Source organism: Pseudophryne corroboree, chromosome 8 (assembly GCF_028390025.1).
Source record: "Pseudophryne corroboree isolate aPseCor3 chromosome 8, aPseCor3.hap2, whole genome shotgun sequence".
NCBI classification, from domain to species: domain Eukaryota; kingdom Metazoa; phylum Chordata; class Amphibia; order Anura; family Myobatrachidae; genus Pseudophryne; species Pseudophryne corroboree.
The window spans coordinates 261,433,563-261,458,375 of NC_086451.1; the positions used below are offsets into that span (position 1 = coordinate 261,433,563).

At 46.9% G+C, this 24,813-nt stretch overlaps 2 protein-coding genes across 7 annotated transcripts in view; both read right to left on the reverse strand.

Annotated features, from left to right (window-relative positions):
• The window catches only part of ARHGEF9 (Cdc42 guanine nucleotide exchange factor 9), a 735,112-nt gene that overhangs the window by 327,287 nt on the left and 383,012 nt on the right, over positions 1 to 24,813 (reverse strand). Inside the window, exon 1 of one of the 6 annotated variants that reach the window (XM_063937204.1) lies at positions 11,659 to 11,748. The exons of the other annotated variants lie outside the window; for them this stretch is intronic. The gene's annotated coding sequence lies outside the window, so the exon portion shown is untranslated. Of the gene's footprint in view, positions 1 to 11,658; positions 11,749 to 24,813 lie in introns of those variants that run through there. 6 annotated transcript variants of the gene reach the window in all.
• Positions 11,767 to 12,367, reverse strand: LOC134948920 (uncharacterized). The gene has a single exon (XM_063937207.1). The coding sequence runs from the start codon at positions 11,944 to 11,946 to the stop codon at positions 11,767 to 11,769; it is 180 nt and encodes a 59-aa protein (XP_063793277.1). The 5' UTR covers positions 11,947 to 12,367.

Genomic DNA, 24,813 nt, shown 5'->3' on the forward strand with positions numbered 1-24,813 from the left:
CCACGCCCCCTTTTCAAATCTGTACTGCTTTTTATGTGTAAATTGTTGGAGGATATGTTGCTGCAGATGCAGTGGGCCTATTTTGGAGTGTGGACCTAAAGCTGCAGCTCTATCAGCCCCATTGTTAATCCTGCTCTGGGAATACACAGCAGCCAAAGGGCAGAGCCTCCCATTGGATGTAACCTGTGTGGGAGGGCGTTTCTTGCCCAATCAGCTGTGGACTGGGTGTGATAGACCTGCTCCTAACCCAATGAGAGCTCCTAGCCATGCCCAGAGTTATACACACAGTCACAGATCTGAACTGTTATACAGGAGAATATTAGGGAAAGTTTGAGAACTTTTACCATGGAGCAGATACAGAGCTGCATCTACAGACTAAGGTGGATATTGAAATTGGCTGCAACGATTGCGGGTGTAAAGTGACGCCGCCGGGGGCTGTCTAATTAGACCCGATAAGCCGGAACGTGCCGCGGCTTATCTGAGATTTTGTTTCACCTGCCTCCAGCAGATGAAGCAAAATGCTCGATAACAGCCCCATTTTCATCCGAAAACGGGGCTATTTCACCCGAAAACACACAGGTTTCACTGAACCTGTGTGTTTACGGGTGTAACTGCACTCGTTACCGGTCGAGCTAATTAAATACAGTAGCCTGACCGCAACACCCAAAAAAAACATCGGGTTTTTTTACTCCCGATGTCTCTTCGGAGGCAGAAGACGATAAATCGGACAATTTGTCATTTTGAGCCGAATCAGAATGATAAATCATGAACACACTATCGAGCGCTCTTCTGCATCGTTCATCACATCTTCAGATCTGCCTGAAGGTGTCATTAAAGGATTTTGGGCCTAATTCAGTAAGGATTGCAAATTCTGCTAATTAGCAGAATTAGCAATCCTTTGGATCGCATGCTGGGGGACGCCCATCGCTGGGCAAGGCCGACCAGCATGCTGACCGGCGCCTCCCCCCATTCAACAAGAAGAAATTGCGAACGCATTGCAATTTCTGCTTGTTAGCAGAAACTGAAGATGACTCCTGCCGGCGCAGCTTAACTGCGCCCGCAGGAGGCCCGCAGTCATATTCTTGATCACGGCGGCTGCGTGTGATGTAACGCAGCCACCGTGATCACGCCCCAAACACACCCGTTTGGCCACCTCTACCCCCATTTACGCTGCACCGCCCCCTGCCCCGCGACCACCTCTGCCTGATTGACAGGCAGAGGCGGACGCATTTTCAGAACCCCCCCCCCCCCCGCCAGAAAGTGCAAGCGCTGCGCATGCGCCCGCGGGGAAATCGTAATAATTCCGTCTGGATCGCGATTTGCGATCCACCATGAATTATCTCCTTTGTTCAGATTGGCTAGTGTATACGCACTACCGGACACACACACACACACACACACACACACACACACACACACACACACACACACACACACACACCACCTCCATTTACCTGCACAGTAATTCCAACAACAAAAAACTGACCCATCACCTACATCAATAGATGTGTTACTGATGAGCTGCAGCCACCTCCCTCTTCCTCAGGTCCTGGTGGCTCCATGGTCCTCCTCCATCTACAGCCCACCCCTCCTGGTACTCACACATGCTGTGTCTGTTGGACAGCATTCATCCCCTCTTCAGGGCCCAGTAGCTTCCTTTTCCTTCAAAGCATATGTGAGGTCATGCTATCACCGCTGCCGAAGTGAAGAGGAGCCATGAAGAGGAGCAGGCTCTGTGATCTTGAAGACAAGCTGAGAGGGGGCTGGAGCAACAATAGAAGTGGGGTAGCTGCTGGAGGGATACAGGGCATGGAGCTGCTGGAGGGACACAGGCGGGGAGCTGCTGGAGGAACAGAGGCAAAGATGTATATAAGGGGCACTACTATTGTGGGCATTATGTGTAAGAGGCACTACTCCTGTGGGAATTCTGTATATAAGTGGCACTACAACTGTGAGCATTGTGTAAGGGGCACTACTACTGTGGGCATTCTGTATATTAGAGGTACTACTACTGTGGGCATTTTGTGTATAAGAGGCACTTCTGTGGCTATTATGTGTATAAGTGGCACTACTGTGGTCATTATGTGTAAGGGGCACTACTACTGTGGGAAATGTGTATAAGGGGCACTACTGTGGGTACTGTATATAAGGGGCACTACTCTATGGCATGATATGTATAGAGGATACCACTGTGTAGTGCAATGAGCAAAAAGGGCACTACTGAGTGATGCAACCTGAATAAGGGGCATTACTATGCAGTATAATGTGAATAAAATTGTGCTACTGTGTTGTGCAATTTGAATTGAAAGTACTATTATGTGACCATGTTGCTTCTTTGTGAGATCAATGTCCCTTTATAACGTATGGGAAGTAAGGCACTCATTTACTGTTTGCAGGGGGGGTGCCGAAAACACTAGCACTAGCACTGGCTCAGCTTAATGTTAGGAGAGGAAGGGCGGGTGGCTGGGTAAATGAGTTCCACCACCTCTCCACGACCACTTTAAGCCCTGGGTGTAATGTTAATAAGATTGTACTACTGTTTGGCATAATTTGAATTGGGAATACTATTGAGTGACCATGCCCCTGCATGCAATCCCTTTATTTCACAGGTGTGGGGGAGGTGGGGGGGGGGCAGTTCCACCACCTCTCTAGTACCACTTTAAGCGCTGCACACACACATATGTACACTGTAATGACAGCACAACCAATAGTAGGTAAAAGCAGCCCTGGTGCCATCTGTGAATACCCCCAGCACGGGGTCCGATATAGGAGCAGTAGTCAGGAGCACTCTATAGATATGCTCAGGTGAGCAGCCAACGTTTTGAAAGTTTAATCTTTTGTTGTAGTGACAACGAAAGATTAAACTTTTGGAACGTTTACTGCTTACCTGAGTGTATAGTTTCATTACTATATATATATATATATATATATGGATGTATATACATAGTAAATGACCGAACAATGCAAGACATAGCGTTCAGTCATTTGAAAGATTGCATAGTGTGTCAGCACTATATTGTTTGTTCTGGTGTTCAAGGGAAATCGGGATAACCATTGCGTCTTGTTTGTACATCATCTAATGTGTACCCAGCTTTAACTAGCTGTCAAAAGATAACAGAAAGTGTATGCTGGATTCACAATGTTAGGACCACAAAACCATTTCCATAGTTTGCACAGTTTGCTCTGTTTAGAACAGTCAGGGCCAAACTGACACTCAGCCCCAACTCATCCAAAGGACCAACTAGTACAGTGGTTTCCAAACTTTTTTGAATCGCGGCGCCCTAGAATATCAGAATTATTTTCACGGCACCCCTAGGCCAAAAATTTCTTATTGAGAAATTTAGAAAGAAATATTACATTAAGTAGATAGCGTTTATATGTCATCCTTAGGGTCAGTTGTGTGGTGAGGGACAAGATTTGCTTCTGTTTGGCCACATATTTTATGACTGGGAGCCACCAGCACTGGTTTTGCCTATTATATTGACCATGGACAATTTGAATTGGTCCTGGACCACCAACCCAGGGCACCCCTGCAAGTGTCCCGGGGCACCCCGGGGAGCCACGGCACACAGTTTGGGAACCTCTGATCTAGTACATTCTTGCTACATTCAGAAATGACTACAACAAATTTATGACAGGTAAAGCATATTTAAAATGGATCAAAAGTTAGCGGGAACATTGTGTCACATGACCAACCTGCCTCTTCCTGGAAATAGAATTGGTTCTTATTTTGACGACAACCAAGCCTCAGTTTGGGCAATGAGGGTTTTAATAGCAGCCAGTAGATGAACAAGTGTAAAATGTTTTACTGCTGAACACTTTCCAGATCTGATAGCTGGCAACTTATTACCATGACTACAGTCAGCTAAGAAGACTCAAGGCTGCATCTGCAATGGCTGCTGTCCTTAATGAGGAGGAATAAAACATAGACTGAAATCCTGCTGTTTATATCATCTTTTTACTAATATGTCAGCTAAGACCTCACACCAACCACTACACGTGCAAATGTTCCTGCTTGGCCCTGACGCTTGGACAAAGCTTATCATATTTAATTTGGTACTTCATTTTCAGGGAAATCGATATAAACCAAGTAAAAGTAAAGCAAGCAATGTAAGAGTGAATCTCTGTGCCGTGAGGCAAGAGAAAGTGGTAGAGTGTGGTATGGTTTACTAAATAAGTCATCTTTTGTTTTTACATAGATATACCTAGCACATTACACCAGTTTCCAGGAACACTGAGCTGCTAGACTGGTGCATATGTCAGGTTTGGTGCACTTTAGAAGCAGGATTGCCAGCAGTGTGTTACAGTGTGTACATTTTGTTCTGTCTTATACCAAATGTACAGTACAGTAGCTGGGTGGTAGTCACAGGTCAGCTGGGCCAAGAAGGGAAAAAAATGAAAGCATGACTTAGCAAGTGTTGATTTGAGAAGTGTGCATGTATAAGAAAAGACTATAAATAATTATATGCTTGCCTGGGAAAATCTTGCTTTTAACTAAAACTTGGGAATAATGGCCCTCATTCCGAGTTGTTCGCTCGGTATTTTTCATCGCATCGCAGTGAAAATCCGCTTAGTACGCATGCGCAAAGTTCGCACTGCGACTGCGCCAAGTAACTTTACTATGAAGAAAGTATTTTTACTCACGGCTTTTTCTTCGCTCCGGCGAACGTAATGTGATTGACAGGAAATGGGTGTTACTGGGCGGAAACACGGCGTTTCAGGGGCGTGTGGCTGAAAACGCTACCGTTTCCGGAAAAAACGCAGGAGTGGCCGGAGAAACGGTGGGAGTGCCTGGGCGAACGCTGGGTGTGTTTGTGACGTCAACCAGGAACGACAAGCACTGAACTGATCGCACAGGCAGAGTAAGTCTGGAGCTACTCTGAAACTGCTAAGTAGTTAGTAATCGCAATATTGCGAATACATCGGTCGCAATTTTAAGAAGCTAAGATTCACTCCCAGTAGGCGGCGGCTTAGCGTGTGTAACTCTGCTAAATTCGCCTTGCGACCGATCAACTCGGAATGAGGGCCAATATCAGTTAACTAAAGTGCACAATGGCCATGTTCGTGTCATCTAGCAGTTGTTATAATTCATTCTGATAATACCTGCCCCTAAATGGACAGTGTAATTATCTGAGTATTCCAGATGAGATGTATATTTGTGAAGACAAACTGAACTAATTATTGTAAATGATAAAGTAGATGGAAAAAGGCAAAATGTGTTTTTATTATATACATTGTTTCATTGTCTGTTTATTAAACTCTGGAGAGTATAGGGCATTATGGATATGCTCAAGATGATGGTATGGTGTGATAGAGTTTGGCCTGAACATTTATATCTAATGTTTGGCATATACAGTATCTTCATACATCTTCATACAATAAGCCACACAGCGGGAGATGCCTGGCGTGAGTGAGCTGACAGATCCCGTGCAACTCCGTTAGCGTTGTGCATTTTATTTTTGACAAAAATACAATATTCGCATCCCTATGCCTATATTCTGTGTGCGTCTGCGGCTGTATCTACATACGAAATGATACATTACAGTGTTTTCTAGAAATACTCTGTAGCGTAGCATTTAGAATGCCGCAGACGCACACAGAATATAGGCATGCCACATACCATTTTAATCAACATAAGCTACTTGTGCATCTTATTGGCATCATTTTGAGAATAAGACGCATTTTAATAGAAAAAGTTGCACAAAAAGACGCTTGGCGCTACCAAGTCACACCACAGCATGGCATAAGTAGAAGGGCAGTTTAACTTGCATGGAAGCTAGATGAAGGTACATCTGTACAATTATCTAGGCGATCTGCCGGATTGGATTCAAATTTATATTGGCTGGATCGCTTGGATAATTGTACTGTGCATTCGCGCGACCGATCTTAAAATATTGATCGGTTGGACATGCCGTAGCGTCTACCATATCCGTCAGATGCAATATTTTTGGAGTGCAGGTCACTTGGGAGGAACAGATTTCCTCCCTTGTGAAGGAACCCAGATATTGGGGCCATATACACTGTGCAATATCTCAAAGTATATGATCACAGTATATGCTGGGTTACAGGCTATCAGGTAAAATGTTTGTCGGCCTTGCAGGTATTTTATCAGACCAGGTATGCCCACCATACTTAAGCAGAACAGTGAAAAAAACTTAACTTGTACCGACTGTAATTGGACAGTAAGATTTGCACTCAGCATATACTGTAGAACAGGAAAGACAGTAACACGCAGTTGTCCCCTTTTAAGTAAAAAAATAATAATAATACATATCTACTACTATATAAAAGTGAAAATGTATCCTTCTGTCTGTATTTCTAAATAAATCTACAGTTTACAAGCGAAGATCGTGAAATTTGACATACGAGCATATTAAAACACGGCAGAAGCAACTAAAATAATTAGAAATCCCTAGCACCCCTAGGGGGGAAGACAGCAGCACAGAGTATATCAGCAGACAGCATAACTCCGGAACTGCTGGAGCAATGTACTCAGAAATTGGTACACATATGCCTTACTATCTGGCAACAAACACTGTGGGGGTCAGACACCCCTAGCACCCCTAGGGGTGGGACAGCAGCACAGAGTATGTCAGAAGACAGCATAACTCTGGAATGCCTGCAGCAATTTACAACAAACTTGGTACACATATGACTAAAGGGGGGTACACACGGAGAGATCCGTGCTTAAAATCTGAGCAATCTTGCTAGATTGCTTAGATTTTAAGCACGGATCTGCCGTGTGTATGCCCTCCAGCGATAGCGATGCGCGGCCCCGCACATCGCTATCGCCGATGCTAGATTGAGCTGCATGCAGGCTCAATCTAGCGGGTCGCTCACTTCACCGTTGTGTGAAGTGAGCGGCCCCCCGTCGGCTTTCCCCCTCGCTCAGCACATCGCGCTGTGCTGAGCGGGGTGAGAGATGTGTGCTGAGCGGTCTGTGTTAAGATCGTTCAGCACACATCTCTCCCGTGAGTACCCCCCTTTACACTCTGGAAACAAACTCTGTGGGGGTTAAACACCCCTTGGGGTGGGACAGTAGCACAGACTATTTCAGGAGACAGCATAACTTCCGAATGCCTGGATCAATTTATAACAAGCTTGGTACACATATGCCTTACAATCTGGGAACAAACACTCTGGGGGAAAGACACCCCTAGGGGTGAGGCAGCAGCACTGAGTATTTCAGCAGACAGCATAACTTTGGAATGCCTGCAGCAATTTACAACAAACTTGGTACACATAAGACTTGCACTCTGGGAACAAACACTGTGGGGGTCAAACACCCCCTAGCACCCCTAGAGGTGGGACAGCAGCACAGAGTATGTCAGCAGACAGCATAACTGCGGAAGGGCTGGAGCAATTTACACCAAACTTGGTACACATCTGACTTACAATCTGGGAACAAACTCTGTGGGGGTTAGACACCCCTAGGGGTGACGCAGCAGCACTGAGTATTTCAGCAGACAACATAACTCTGGAATGCCTGCAGTAAGTTACAACAAACTTGGTACACATATGACTTACACTCTGGGAACAAACACTGTGGGGGTCAGACACCCCTAGCACCCCTAGGGGTGGGACAGCAGCACAGAGTATGTCAGCAGACAGCATAACTGTGGAAGGGCTGCAACAATTTACACCACACTTGGTACACATCTGACTTACAATCTGGAAACAAACTCTGCGGGGGTTAGACACCCCCAGCAGTGGGACAGCAGCACAGAGTATTTCAGGAGACAGCATAACTCCCGAATGCCTGGACCTATTTACAACAAACTTGGTACACATATGACTTACAGTCTGGGAACAAACACTGTGGGGGTAAGACACCCCTAGCCCCCCTAGGGGTGAGGCAGCAGCACAGAGTTTTTCAGCAGACAGCATAACTGTGAAATGCCTGGAGCAATTTACACCAAACTTGCTACACAAATGACTTACACTCTGGGAACAAACACTGTGGGGGTAACACACCTAGCACTCCTAAGGGAGGGACAGCAGCACAGAGTATTTCAGAAGACAGCATAACTCCCGAAGGCCTGGACCTATTTACAACAAACTTGGTACACATATGACTTACAGGCTGGGAACAAACAATGTGGTGGTAAGACACCCCTAGCACCCCTAGGGGTGAGGCAGCAGCACAGAGTTTTTCAGCAGACAGCATAACTCTTTAATGCCTGGAGCAATTTACACCAAACTTGTTACACAAATTACTTACACTCTGGGAACAAACACTGTGGGGGTAACACACCACTAGCACCCCTAGGGGTGGGCCAGCAGCACAGACTATATCAGGACATGCATGATATGTCAGTGATGACAGAGCTGCATGTGACATGGTCAGTGACATGATGTGAGGAGGGGAATGCAGGTAGCACAAACCCACACACTGAGAGTTATATAGTGGAAGTAGCACGGTCCCCCAGCAGCACAGAGTATATGAGGAGATACATAATGTGCTGCGCTATATAATAAACTCTAAAAAATCGATAATTTTAAAGGGGCACTGACATGATGTGAGGAGGGGAATAGAGGCAGCAGGAAGCCACAGACTGAGAGTTGTATAGCGGGAAGAGCAGGGTACCTTGGGGGACCAAAAAGGGGTCCGGCCACTACACAAAGTGCGTCAGGGAAGCAAGATATGCCTATATACTAGATCTCCAACCAACGTAAATTAACGAACAACTATCATTCGCATTTACCATCCTCATCCTGTAGCAAAGCATGGGTAATCAGCTATCTACAATGTTATTTATACTGTGTGTTTAATATTTATATTTATTTTTGTAAACAGATATTTTTAAAATCCCGGGCATCGCCGGGGTACTCCAGCTAGTATATTATAAAAGACAAAATCTTTCTGCTTCAGTTGTTTAAAGAGCATGACTGTCCCTGCAAATCTGGGGAAACTGATAAATATGTACATCTGATTGAAAATGATCAGTAGATTTCATGCCTGCAAGCATAACCATTTCTGATTCTTGTCTTTTTTTCCCTAAGGAGTCTATTTATCCATACATGTCGAAAGGATAGTTTTCTAACGCTACTTATCACAGCAATATAAAAACACCTATCAATATGATTTCTCAATACAATATATGGACACAAGCAGTATGGCTTAACTCAGAGGACATGTGCAAGAGTGACCCGTGCTTTCAGTTTCACTTTTTGCATGGAAAAAATGCTATTTTTTTTTAATTGAAAATATTAGGCATAGGAAAAAATTAAGTATAATCCAATAATGAAGCCTTTTTTTTTTTACTTCTGCCAATGCCATACAGAGATGGCGATAACTGAGGAAGGATTGCGGTGATGCTTGTAGTGCTGTGAACCTTGTTAAATAGACTTCCCCTTGCCATGCACTTTACTATATAGGCTTCTTGCACTTTACTATATAGGCTTCTTGCACTTTACTATATAGGGTGGGATGCATCAAACATTGCATTTTGAATGTGATGCATCCCGCCACTGATTTAATGCATAGCGGCATTTATTAACGCCATATGCATGAAGACTTAAGCAAATGGCATCTCTTCCGATAAGAGCTGTACTCTGCAGTTTGTGGATTTTCGAGTTTTTGTCGGACGATGCGCGCGCTAGAGGGGACACTGGGAGGGATCTGATTGAAACCCTCTCAGTGCTCATCCTGAAAAGAAGCCCATAGACTTCTGTAAGGCAACATTATCTACAGATGTCATTGCCTACAAACCCTGGAATGTATTGCATTAAGGAATTTGGTGCATATGCAAAATGTGGCCAAACCCCTAATAACAGCATTTTCAGAGGTTTGACCGCAAAATTACAGTTGTGTCTATGTTCCCTTCGTGATCTGATCAGGACCAGGAAGTGAGAGCATGGTAGGGCAGTAGATAACTTCCACCCTTACAGCACCTAAATGTTTTCTCCATTCTCCATTCGTTTGAGGTTATTTTGTTTTTTCTATGAACCATTGGACGCTCACCATGCATCGGGCTCGGTGTCTCGCTACGCTCGGCACAGGTTACTATTCCAAATAGTTTGTGACATGGACCCAGGGGCTTATGGGAAAGGTCCTTTCCACGAAGGGAAACTAGACGCTACCCAAAATTACCTGTGATGTATCCTCCCCATAGCATACCTCTCAACTGTCCCGATTTTCGAGGGACAGTCCCGTTTTTTTTGGGTCTGTCCCGCTTCCCACCGCGGGCCGCAGTGTTCCGCGGTGGAGGGGAGGGAGGCAGTATGGAGGCACCTGTCAATCATTGCTCTGCCTAGCAGAGCAGCGTTGAATAGACGCTGTGCGCATGCGCAAAGCGTCTATTCAATGGAGACAGAGGAGAGGGGGCATGCCAACAGCTCACAGAGCGTTGGACATGCTCCCTTAGTGACGAAAAATGGGGGCGTGACCAGTTATCGCAGCACCACCACAAAGCCACGCCCCTTTTGAATAGGCCATGCCCCCTTTTCACCGTGCATAACTGAAGTATCCCTCTTTAGTGAAATTAAATGTTGGGAGGTATGCCATAGTGCCCTTACTCTTTGTGAGTTACATGATTTCTGCAAGAGGAAGTTTAATTTTGTTTCTAGACCATTATTCCATAACTATTCATACTTGACCATTTATTTTTTACAAAAATGCAGATAGTGACTTGTACCAAAGACTACAATTTATGACATGCAAAGCTTTGCAGTACTGTGAATGACTACATACAAACACAACAAGACATACCACCGGTGGCCAAAACATTGTTTTTACAATACCAAAAATCCAAGAATAAAAGCAGTATTGATTTAGCGGCCATAAAGTATCCTTACTTTAAATGCCACCTTGTAAAATCCAAAAGGCAAAGCAAAGAGTAGGTGTGGGGCTGATAAGACTTGCATTTTGGATTCGAGTCACAGAACCTGTGCAGCCCCACTGTGTACTGAGCAAAGATAAAGCTCTGCATCGCTTTTCTAAATAAAAACCCAATTCTAGATCCAATCACCTTTAGCTGATAAAACACAAGAGCCCTGGAACCTGGTCTTTTTCTTTTACTTGATATGAATTCAGGACAGCATGCCAGAATTTTCCACACAAAACAATTGTGGCTTCTTTCAGTTATTTTGCTACACATGAGCCTGACATCTTCCCCGTGCCATCCTTTACCTTGCAAGTGCTGACCATTTTATGTTTTGTGCACAGCTTTTCACGTACTCTGTGACAAATGTCAATTAGCATCCTAATTAGCCTGTGACACCCTTTACATCATTAACCCCCCCCCATTATAGCTCAGCTTTTCTCTTTCAGCACAGGATTCACTATTGCACCATGTGTACACACAGCTTCATCTAAATAGATTGACTTGAAAGAAGACAAGTTGTGACAATCTAACTGGCAATTTATCACCCGCTGCTTCAAAAAATGGCCCATCTTTCTAACGATACATGTAGAAGATACATGTACATGTCCAGTTTCTTCAGTCCTATTTTTCACATATAAGACTGAACACTGCAACCTAACCCAGCTAGGAAGCTAGGAAGTTTTAACCCTCACCATAAAATAGGTGACAATGTGTTGAAAGGTCCCCTTAGACAGTGAAAGGGTTAAATATGAAACACACACACACACGCACACACACACACACACACACACACACACAAGGTTTAGGCAGAGATAATATAGCAACGTCATACATATCACAGTGAGTCCATGGTGAGGCTCGGTAGCATTGCGAGTTTGGTACTGTACTCTCTCTCTCTCTCTCACAGGCTTCTGCCGACAGCTCACAGGAATAAATCCGTTTAACGAGTGCTCAGGAAAAACATGAGAATCACGTTCACCAGCAGTAGGACGACGATCACTGCAAAAACCACCACAGTTTGGACATCCAAGGTCATAGTGCAGTGCAATACATTATAATGATCAAGCTGAGGGGCTGGAAGATTTTGAGGTGTCAACCTTTGCTCTGCAAAACTGTCCATACATCCACCATGATAGTGTAGAAAGGGGACATAAGGTTTTCCTCCCCCTTCACCGTTATTTGTCCCCCTCCCCTCTTTAATCTTTTTTTTTTTTTCTTCTTTTTACATCTTTGCTCCAATCACTTATGGAGTGAAGAGAGAGGGGACGTCTGCTGGGACTTGAAAATGCAGAAATCTCTATCGGAAGAAAAGAGTGTAGAGCTGCCTGTGTCTCTTCTGCGTTTTAATTGGATTCCGTGCAGATAGGGCTGTGCATGAGCTGAGCCCTCCACAGATTTGGAAGCTGCTTCTGGTGCTGATGCGGCTCTGTGAGAGAGGCAGTGGCAGTGTCATGCAAGGCAGGCTGGACGCATGCTAAGCAGCAGGCATAGGGATTCAGCTGTCAATCAGGGAGCTGGGACCAAGGATGGCGATTAATCCTTTTTTTCAAGGCAACAGTGGGCATTATAAGATGGATGAAGTTGCTGCAGTGCATACAGAGCATCGCTTTATGTCAGCAAGGGAGGAATACATGGGCACAGAGAAAAAACAGAGAGGGAGATATTTGTGTGAGAGGGAAAGGGGGATGCAAATTATATACTGTACAGTAACTCAGTGGGGTAAGCATTAAGGAACATGAACCGCAATAGAGGGTAAAGATAGGATTGGGTGTGTGGGTGGGGGTGTGTGTGTGTGTGGGTGTGTTTGTGTGTGGGTGTGTGTGTATGTGTGTGTGTGTGTGTGTGTGTGTGTGTGTGTGTGTGTGTGTTACTAAGTACAAGACAGGTACTTACAGGTATAAATAATATGGGGGCAGAGCAATGTAAGCAATGTCAGAATTCTAGAAGAAATAAGTGGATGAGACTTCCCTAGGCAACCCTCCTATAAGCCAGAAATGCAGGCTTGCTAAAATGGCTTGAAGTAATTATAATAAGAATTTACTTACCGATAATTCTATTTCTCGGAGTCCGTAGTGGATGCTGGGGTTCCTGAAAGGACCATGGGGAATAGCGGCTCCGCAGGAGACAGGGCACAAAAAGTAAAGCTTTCCGATCAGGTGGTGTGCACTGGCTCCTCCCCCTATGACCCTCCTCCAAGCCTCAGTTAGGTACTGTGCCCGGACGAGCGTACACAATAAGGAAGGAATTTTGAATCCCGGGTAAGACTCATACCAGCCACACCAATCACACCGTACAACTTGTGATCTAAACCCAGTTAACAGTATGATAACAGAGGAGCCTCTGAAAGATGGCTCCCTACAACAATAACCCGAATTAGTTAACAATAACTATGTACAATTATTGCAGATAATCCGCACTTGGGATGGGCGCCCAGCATCCACTACGGACTCCGAGAAATAGAATTATCGGTAAGTAAATTCTTATTTTCTCTATCGTCCTAGTGGATGCTGGGGTTCCTGAAAGGACCATGGGGATTATACCAAAGCTCCCAAACGGGCGGGAGAGTGCGGATGACTCTGCAGCACCGAATGAGAGAACTCCAGGTCCTCTTTAGCCAGAGTATCAAATTTGTAAAATTTTACAAACGTGTTCTCCCCTGACCACGTAGCTACTCGGCAAAGTTGTAATGCCGAGACCCCTCGGGCAGCCGCCCAAGATGAGCCCACCTTCCTTGTGGAGTGGGCCCTTACAGATTTAGGCTGTGGCAGGCCTGCCACAGAATGTGCAAGTTGGATTGTGCTACAGATCCAACGAGCAATCGTCTGCTTAGACGCAGGAGCACCCATCTTGTTGGGTGCATACAATATAAACAACGAGTCAGATTTTCTGACTCCAGCTGTCCTTGCAATATATATTTTCAATGCTCTGACAACGTCCAGTAACTTGGAGTCCTCCAAGTCACTTGTAGCCGCAGGCACTACAATAGGCTGGTTCAGATGAAATGCTGACACCACCTTAGGGAGAAAATGCGGACGAGTCCGCAGTTCCGCCCTGTCCGAATGGAAAATCAGATATGGGCTTTTGTAAGATAAAGCTGCCAGGTCTGACACTCTCCTGGCCGAAGCCAGGGCTAGTAGCATGGTCACTTTCCATGTGAGATATTTCAAATCCACATTTTTTAGTGGTTCAAACCAATGAGATTTTAGAAAGTCCAAAACCACATTGAGATCCCACGGTGCCACTGGAGGCACCACAGGAGGCTGTATATGCAGCACTCCCTTAACAAAAGTCTGGACTTCAGGGACTGAAGCCAATTCTTTCTGGAAGAAAATCGACAGGGCCGAAATTTGAACCTTAATAGATCCCAATTTGAGACCCATAGACAATCCTGATTGCAGGAAATGTAGGAATCGACCCAGTTGAAATTCCTCCGTCGGAGCACTCCGATCCTCGCACCACGCAACATATTTTCGCCAAATGCGGTGATAATGTTGCACGGTTACTTCCTTCCTTGCTTTAATCAAAGTAGGAATGACTTCTTCCGGCATGCCTTTTTCCTTTAGGATCCGGCGTTCAACCGCCATGCCGTCAAACGCAGCCGCGGTAAGTCTTGAAACAGACAGGGACCCTGCTGAAGCAAGTCCCTCCTTAGAGGTAGAGGCCACGGATCTTCCGTGATCATCTCTTGAAGTTCCGGGTACCAAGTCCTTCTTGGCCAATCCGGAACCACTAGTATCGTTCTTACGCCTCTTTGCCGTATAATTCTCAATACTTTTGGTATGAGAGGCAGAGGAGGCAACACATACACCGACTGGTACACCCAAGGCGTTACCAGCGCGTCCACAGCTATTGCCTGCGGATCTCTTGACCTGGCGCAATACCTGTCCAGTTTTTTGTTGAGGCGAGACGCCATCATGTCCACCATTGGTCTTTCCCAACGGGTTACCAGCATGTGGAAGACTTCTGGATGAAGTCCCCACTCTCCCGGGTGAAGGTCGTGTCTGCTGAGGAAGTCTGCTTCCCAGTTGTCCACTCCCGGGATGAACACTGCTGACAATGCTATTACATGATTCTCTGCCCAGCGAAGAATCCTTGCAGCTTCTGCCATTGCACTCCTGCTTCTTGTGCCGCCCTGTCTGTTCACATGGGCGACTGCCGTGATGTTGTCCGACTGGATCAACACCGGTTTTCCCTGAAGCAGAGGTTCTGCCTGGCTTAGAGCATTGTAGATTGCTCTTAGTTCCAGAATGTTTATGTGAAGAGACGTTTCCAGGCTCGTCCACACTCCCTGGAAGTTTCTTCCTTGTGTGACTGCTCCCCAGCCTCTCAGGCTGGCGTCCGTGGTCACCAGGATCCAATCCTGTATGCCGAATCTGCGGCCCTCCAATAGATGAGCACTCTGCAACCACCACAGAAGAGATACCCTTGTCCTTGGAGACAGGGTTATCCGCTGGTGCATCTGAAGATGCGACCCTGACCATTTGTCCAACAGATCCCTCTGGAAAATTCTTGCGTGGAATCTGCCGAATGGAATTGCTTCGTAAGAAGCCACCATTTTTCCCAGGACTCTTGTGCATTGATGTACAGACACCTTTCCTGGTTTTAGGAGGTTCCTGACAAGCTCGGATAACTCCTTGTCTTTTTCCTCCGGGAGAAAAACCTTTTTCTGAACCGTGTCCAGAATCATCCCTAGGAACAGCAGACGAGTTGTCGGCATTAACTGGGATTTTGGAATATTCAGAATCCACCCGTGCTGTTTTAGCACTTCTTGAGACAGTGCTAATCCCATCTCTAGCTGTTCTCTGGACCTTGCCCTTATCAGGAGATCGTCCAAGTATGGGATAATTAATACGCCTTTTCTTCGAAGAAGAATCATCATCTCGGCCATTACCTTTGTAAAGACCCGAGGTGCCGTGGACAATCCGAACGGCAGCGTCTGAAACTGATAGTGACAGTTTTGTACGACGAACCTGAGGTACCCCTGGTGTGAGGGGTAAATTGGAACGTGGAGATACGCATCCTTGATGTCCAAGGATACCATAAAGTCCCCTTCTTCCAGGTTCGCTATCACTGCTCTGAGTGACTCCATCTTGAACTTGAACTTCTTTATGTACAGGTTCAAGGACTTCAGATTTAGAATAGGTCTTACCGAGCCATCCGGCTTCGGTACCACAAATAGAGTGGAATAATACCCCTTTCCTTGTTGTAGAAGAGGTACCTTGACTATCACCTGCTGAGAGTACAGCTTGTGAATGGCTTCCAAGACCGTCTCCCTTTCGGAGGGGGACGTTGGTAAAGCAGACTTCAGGAAACGGCGAGGTGGATCTGTCTCTAGTTCCAACCTGTATCCCTGAGATATTATCTGCAGGATCCAGGGATCTACCTGCGAGTGAGCCCACTGCGCGCTGAAATTCTTGATACGACCGCCCACCGCCCCCGAGTCCGCTTGAGAAGCCCCAGCGTCATGCTGAGGCTTTTGTAGAAGCGGGGGAGGGCTTCTGTTCCTGGGAAGGAGCTGCCTGTTGCTGTCTCTTCCCCCTTCCTCTGCCTCGTGGCAGATATGAATATCCCTTTGCTCTCTTGTTTTTAAAGGAACGAAAGGGCTGCGGTTGAAAAGTCGGTGTCTTTTTCTGTTGGGGAGTAACTTGAGGTAAAAAGGTGGATTTCCCGGCTGTAGCCGTGGCCACCAAATCTGATAGACCGACTCCAAATAACTCCTCCCCTTTATACGGCAAAACTTCCATATGCCGTTTTGAGTCCGCATCGCCTGACCACTGTCGCGTCCATAAACTTCTTCTGGCCGAAATGGACATAGCACCGTGATGCCAGTGTGCAGATATCCCTCTGTGCATCACGCATATAAAGAAATGCATCCTTTATTTGCTCTAAAGACAGTAAAACATTGTCCCTATCCAGGGTATCAATATTTTCAATCAGGGACTCTGACCAAGCTACTCCAGCACTGCACATCCAGGCTGTCGCTATAGCTGGTCGTAGTATAACACCTGTATGTGTGTATATACTTTTTTGGATATTTTCCATCCTCCTATCTGCTGGATCTTTAAGTGCGGCCGTCTCAGGAGAGGGTAACGCCACTTGTTTAGATAAGCGTGTGAGCGCCTTGTCCACCCTAGGAGGTGTTTCCCAGCGCGCCCTAACCTCTGGCGGGAAAGGGTATAAAGCCAATAACTTCTTTGAAATTAGCATCTTTTTATCGGGGCCAACCCACGCTTCATCACACACCTCATTTAGTTCTTCTGACTCAGGAAAAACTATAGGTAGTTTTTTCACACCCCACATAATACCCTGTTTAGTGGTACCTGTAGTATCAGCTAAATGTAACGCCTCCTTCATTGCCAAAATCATATAACGTGTGGCCCTACTGGAAAATACGGTTGATTCGTCACCGTCGCCACTGGAATCAGTGCCTGTGTCTGGGTCTGTGTCGACCGACTGAGGCAAAGGGCGTTTTACAGCCCCTGACGGTGTTTGAGGCGCCTGGACAGGCACTAATTGATTGTCCGGCCGTCTCATGTCGTCAAACGACTGCTTTAGCGTGTTGACACTATCCCGTAATTCCATAAATAAAGGCATCCATTCTGGTGTCGACCCCCTAGGAGGTGACATCCCCATATTTGGCAATTGCTCCGCCTCCACACCAATATCGTCCTCATACATGTCGACACACACGTACCGACACACAGCAGACACACAGGGAATGCTCTTAACGAAGACAGGACCCCACTAGCCCTTTGGGGAGACAGAGGGAGAGTTTGCCAGCACACACCAAAGCGCTATATATGACAGGGATAGCCTTATAATAAGTGCTCCCTGTATAGCTGCTTTTATAATATAATTTTTGCCACTATTTTGCCCCCCCTCTCTTGTTTTACCCTGTTTCTGTAGTGCAGTGCAGGGGAGAGACCTGGGAGCCGTCCTGACCAGCGGAGCTGTGTAAGGAAAATGGCGCTGTGTGCTGAGGAGATAGGCCCCGCCCCTTTTCCGGCGGGCTCGTCTCCCGCTCTTTAGTGGATTCTGGCAGGGGTTAAATATCTCCATATAGCCCCCGGAGGCTATATGTGAGGTATTTTTTTGCCAAATAGGTTTTCATTTGCCTCCCAGGGCGCTCCCCTCCCAGCGCCCTGCACCCTCAGTGACTGCCGTGTGAAGTGTGCTGAGAGGAAAATGGCGCACAGCTGCAGTGCTGTGCGCTACCTTTAGAAGACTGAGGAGTCTTCTGCCGCCGATTCTGGACCTCTTCTTGTTTCAGCATCTGCAAGGGGGCCGGCGGCGAGGCTCCGGTGACCATCCAGGCTGTACCTGTGATCGTCCCTCTGGAGCTGATGTCCAGTAGCCAAGAAGCCAATCCATCCTGCACGCAGGTGAGTTCACTTCTTCTCCCCTAAGTCCCTCGTTGCAGTGATCCTGTTGCCAGCAGGACTCACTGTAAAATAAAAAACCTAAGCTAAACTTTTCTAAGCAGCTCTTTAGGAGAGCCACCTAGATTGCACCCTTCTCGGCCGGGCACAAAAATCTAACTGAGGCTTGGAGGAGGGTCATAGGGGGAGGAGCCAGTGCACACCACCTGATCGGAAAGCTTTACTTTTTGTGCCCTGTCTCCTGCGGAGCCGCTATTCCCCATGGTCCTTTCAGGAACCCCAGCATCCACTAGGACGATAGAGAAAACACTCTATGCAAAGTACAATTTGTAGCAAACACTTCCCACTGCAGTTCAGCAATTCTGTAACCAAAGGTCATATTCCCCCACAATACTTCCAATTACATCAACTACATATGAGATAACTGTAGCAGTTCTAATCAGGAAAAATCCTGTCACAAATCCCACAATAGAAATACTCTAATTATATTCAGTGTTTCTCTATGGGAAAGCACTGCATAAGAAATAACTAGTAACGGGTTGAGACAAGAATATCTACTGCAACAGCAGACAAACTCCCTAATCAGGTTGCCTTTGTAGGCCAAGTAATGACAGAGGGGCATGTTCGACAGAACTGCTGCATAGGCAGGTTTTACACAAGCAGCTTATGGGCCCAAGAGCAAAAAGCAGGTCAGTCAATTAAACAGCATATTTATTTAGCTACAGGGATGAAACAAGACGCTGCAGTTTTATGTCATGGGACAACATTATAGCTTATTCCATTTGTACAATACTTACAAAGAAAAAAATTAACAATAATAATAGTACTACTACAGTATAATAGTTCTGGGACTTATAGGCCCTACACATTAGGTGATATAACTGAATGATATGAACGTTCTCGTTCATTAATGAACGAGAACTCGTTCATATCGTTCAGTGTGTAGGCACCAACAATGAACGATGTGCGGCCCCGAGCTCGTTCATCGCTGGTGCCCCGTCACTTGTGCATGCAAGCCAATATGGACAATCTCATCCATATTAGCTTGCACTGCTATGGAGCCAGGTGACGGGGGGAGCGAAGAAACTTCACTCCCCACGTCACCTCCCCCCACCGCCGGTCGCCCGTCTGCCGTATCGGCCGCCGAATGTGTATGGCCCGTTAGGCAGACCTACAAAGGGAGGGGGTGGAGGGGGCCACGAGTGGGGAATAATATCAAATGAAAAAAAGAGCACAGTCAAAATATCTATTATTTAGAAAGTTGTGAACGATGACTCAGGCCTACTTTATCTATACTATTTATGGAAAAGTAACAAAGTGAAGAAGATTGACAAACTTTGTCATGTAAGAACCAGGAGAACTGTAGTATAGTAATTGACATAATTGAGGTATGACTGTTGGTAACAATAGCAACTAGTTTTTAGAGATGAGCACTAGATGAAAAATGTGCAAGATTAGTCACAGAATGTACTCAGTCCATCTCTAGCATGGAGAAATCGGAATGCAGAGAACAGGAGTAAAAGTGTAGGTATAACGTTAAATAGTTTGGGATAATAAGCTTAAGGCAAGCAGATCAGGAGTGGACAACATGGTTCTCCAGCCAGGGTTGAATCCCCAGGTGGGCTCCACTGCCTTGGGGTGTACCTCCTCCTCTAGGGATCAGGTTCCAGACTGTGCGCTTGAATTATACATGTTGTGTTATACTGCACAAGACTATGGTGTATTTTCTACAGTGCTTTGCTGTTATTCATCTGCTACATTATCATGCATGCACTAGCAACATTTACTATATATATATATATATATATATATATATATTTATCAATCAAGTGCCCCAGACCATGCACTCTCTAATGGTTAGCCAAGCCATCTGGCCAGAGCCCTAGACATGGGTCACAGTCTTAGACGTGGGCCCCAACCATTGCATTCCCCTGGTGGGCCCTTCATAGGGACAGATTGGGATGAAAAACCAGCCTGGGAAATTTCTGGAAGCAGCCCTATTGGGGGGCGGAGTCTGTGGAGATGATGGCCTGATTTGGAGTTGGACGCAGTTGCGTCTGTGCCTTTATACTGATGCTGCAGTAAACCCCTTCCCTGGTATACATACATGTGTGGGAATGTGCAAGGCCTGAGACCCCCGCTGTCAGTGTGTACAGATGCTGCAATCAGGCTTTGTGCATCATAGACGCCACCATCGGTTGCACCACTGACACTTTCACCATCCCTATGCTAGGTGCAGATCATATGTCTGAGTATGGCCTACAGTGTGCGCAACTCAGCATCTCTGTATGCAGCCACTATTAGCAACACGTCCGTGTCACTCCTATAACATGCTAAATCTGCATCTGATTAGCCAACCCCCTGTAACATTTTTAATACACTTCTTTGTGGGTGCGTCTGAATTCATATCGCAAATCTTTACGAACTCTGCCACCACGTCTGACTCAGAATCAGGTCCATAATGCTGTATACTATGCCATAGCGGTGCTTGCAATATGAAAGAACTACTCGCATTCCTATTTTCATAAAAAAGTGTTCAGCTTAGCATGTAAAAAATAATAATTAGTTGTTACAAAGAAGACCTAATGAGTTTAGGTCCCCCAGTCACAAAATGTCAAAGTGGCCCCAGTTCACAACATGCCATGAAGTGCCACCCCCTTGTGTCTCTTCAGCCTAATCCCTTTGTCTCTCAAACCTCACCCCCTCTTGGGGAGACTCCAACCTCATTATCTTCTTTGTCTGCCCAGTGTCATCCTCTTGCATCTCTGTGGCAGTGCCATCCCCAACTGCGCCTCTCCAGTGCCATCATCTCCTAATGCGTCTCTACAGCCCAACTGCGCCTCTCCAGTGCCATCATCTCCTAATGCGTCTCTACAGCCCAACTGCGCCTCTCCAGTGCCATCATCTCCTAATGCGTCTCTACAGCCCAACTGCGCCTCTCCAGTGCCATCATCTCCTAATGCGTCTCTACAGCCCAACTGCGCCTCTCCAGTGCCATCATCTCCTCATGCGTCTCTACAGCCCAACTGCGCCTCTCCAGTGCCATCATCTCCTAATGCGTCTCTACAGCCCAACTACGCCTCTCCAGTGCCATCATCTCCTCATGCGTCTCTACAGCCCAACTGCGCCTCTCCAGTGCCATCCTCTCCTAATGCGTCTCTACAGCCCAACTGCGCCTCTCCAGTGCCATCATCTCCTAATGCGTCTCTACAGCCCAACTGCGCCTCTCCAGTGCCATCATCTCCTAATGCGTCTCTACAGCCCAACTGCGCCTCTCCAGTGCCATCATCTCCTCATGCGTCTCTACAGCCCAACTGCGCCTCTCCAGTGCCATCCTCTCCTAATGCGTCTCTACAGCCCAACTGCGCCTCTCCAGTGCCATCATCTCCTAATGCGTCTCTACAGCCCAACTGCGCCTCTCCAGTGCCATCATCTCCTAATGCGTCTCTACAGCCCAACTGCGCCTCTCCAGTGCCATCATCTCCTAATGCGTCTCTACAGCCCAACTGCGCCTCTCCAGTGCCATCATCTCCTCATGCGTCTCTACAGCCCAACTGCGCTTCTCCAGTGCCATCCTCTCCTAATGCGTCTCTACAGCCCAACTGCGCCTCTCCAGTGCCATCCTCTCCTAATGCGTCTCTACAGCCCAACTGCGCCTCTCCAGTGTCATCCTCTCCTAATGCGTCTCTACAGCCCAACTGCGCCTCTCCAGTGCCATCATCTCCTAATGCGTCTCTACAGCCCAACTGCGCCTCTCCAGTGCCATCATCTCCTAATGCGTCTCTACAGCCCAACTGCGCCTCTCCAGTGCCATCATCTCCTAATGCGTCTCTACAGCCCAACTGCGCCTCTCCAGTGCCATCATCTCCTAATGCGTCTCTACAGCCCAACTGCGCCTCTCCAGTGCCATCATCTCCTCATGCGTCTCTACAGCCCAACTGCGCCTCTCCAGTGCCATCCTCTCCTAATGCGTCTCTACAGCCCAACTGCGCCTCTCCAGTGCCATCCTCTCCTAATGCGTCTCTACAGCCCAACTGCGCCTCTCCAGTGCCATCCTCTCCTAATGCGTCTCTACAGCCCAACTGCGCCTCTCCAGTGCCATCATCTCCTAATGCATCTCTACAGCCCAACTGCGCCTCTCCAGTGCCATCATCTCCTAATGCGTCTCTACAGCCCAACTGCGCCTCTCCAGTGCCATCATCTCCTAATGCGTCTCTACAGCCCAACTGCGCCTCTCCAGTGCCATCATCTCCTAATGCGTCTCTACAGCCCAACTGCGCCTCTCCAGTGCCATCCTCTCCTAATGCGTCTCTACAGCCCAACTGCGCCTCTCCAGTGCCATCCTCTCCTAATGCGTCTCTACAGCCCAACTGCGCCTCTCCAGTGCCATCCTCTCCTAATGCGTCTCTACAGCCCAACTGCGCCTCTCCAGTGCCATCATCTCCTAATGCGTCTCTACAGCCCAACTGCGCCTCTCCAGTGCCATCATCTCCTCATGCGTCTCTACAGCCCAACTGCGCCTCTCCAGTGCCATCCTCTCCTAATGCGTCTCTACAGCCCAACTGCGCCTCTCCAGTGCCATCCTCTCCTAATGCGTCTCTACAGCCCAACTGCACCTCTCCAGTGCCATCATCTCCTAATGCGTCTCTACAGCCCAACTGCGCCTCTCCAGTGCCATCATCTCCTAATGCGTCTCTACAGCCCAACTGCGCCTCTCAAGTGTCATCATCTCCTAATGCGTCTCTACAGCCCAACTGCGCCTCTCCAGTGCCATCATCTCCTAATGCGTCTCTACAGCAGCATCTACCTGCATCTCTCCGGCCTCATCTCCCCTTCAGCTTCTTGTTGATTCCAGCTATCTCTACCTGTCCATATGAACTCTCTCTCCCTCTGTTTGTATCGTGCGCCTCAGTAATTGATCCCAGCACTTCCGGGTATCACAAGTTGGGCATGCACCTCAGCCTGAAGCTAGAGCCCAATGGTGTGCCCTAGTGCTGGCTTCCTTGCAAATAAGCTGACCTACACAGCACCACAGTTTACACATATTTACACCACTGTGGCTGCCTGCTGTCCTCCTGAGTGTAGGCTCTCCTTCAAAGTCTCCTGTACAGCTGCAGCCATATTGTGGGAGATTTAAAGTATGCCCAATCCCTATACAGTACTCTTGGCTACAATGTTTTTGGGAGTTGATGCTAGCAGAAAGTGGCAGCTGGCAACAGCAGAGGGGGTCTGGGGGCTGTGTTAAGCCAACAAAGGGAGTGAGGGTCACCAGCCATGTGCCAGCCTAGCGGGAAATGTCTCAAGTTTTCGATGGGCCAGTCTGACACTGTCTCGAGCTATTATATGGCTACACCTTTAACATATTTAATCAGCAAGTTCTCCACCCAATGGGACATATTTACTAAAGTGCAGGTTTACCGAATTGGAGATATTGCTCATAACAACCAATCAAATTCTACTTATTATTTATCTAGGTCACAGGGGTAGCCAACCAGGTCCTCTAGAGCTACTAACAGTTCACGTCTTCCAAACCACCTAGGTGGTGCACAGGTGTAGCCATTACTAACTGTCACATTTTCAAAGATGTTGTGCATTCATTCCTAACAGACACATTCTACAGATCCACAGGTGGTCTGGAAAACATGAACTGTTGGTAGTTCTCGAGGTCCAGGATTGGCTACCCCTGATTTCTACAACATTCTAGAACAGCGGTGGCCAACCTGTGGCTCTTGAGCCGCATGCGGCTCTTTCTTTCTTTAAATGTGGCTCCCCACACTCAAAGTCACGTGATCACAACAGATCAGGACAGGCAGCAGCATTACGATAACTGAGAACTGAGGGAGCCAGATACTGGAGGTGAGATACCCACTGGCAAACAGAGGACACATAAGGGGCTGCTGCAATGGCACGAGGTGTGTGTGTGTGTGTGTGTGTGTGTGTGTGTGTGTAGGGGGGTGGGGGGCTGTAGTGACACATGAAGGTGCTGGCTGGAATGACACAGCAGGATACTGGCTGCAGTGACCCATGGGGGAGCTGAAGTGTATTATGTGAATGTGGCTTTTTCAATATATTTTATGTGGATCTTTCTTTCTCAATTTTATGTGGAAGTGGTTTTTTAAATGTATTTTATGTTGGCTCTGGCTTTAAAAATGTCTTTTGGGTGGGTCTGGCTCTTTAAATGTCTTTTTTTTACCTGGGGCGTGGCCTAGAAGGCACAAGGGCACACCCCATTTTGCATGTGCGCTTTCAACTCAATGTCGGCTCTTTGAAGTGCCTAACAAGATTTTTTGGTTGGACACCCCTGTTCTAGAAGATTATACAGTAGGTAGAATCTGATTGGTTGCTATTGGCGACTTTTCCGCTTCTGTAAACCTACACTTTAGATATGCTTATCAAAATGCAGAGACAAAACAAGAGTCATGACAGAGGAAAGCGGACTAAACTCAGATCGCGAACAAGAAAATGCAGACTTTTAGGCAAATCTGTTCCAATACAATTTTAACCTGAGTTGTATTCTTCAGGGTGGTTTATATAATGCTCTGACTAGAATAAGATGTGCATTGTATCATACCTATAATAGCCACCCCTATATAATACCCACCTCACAC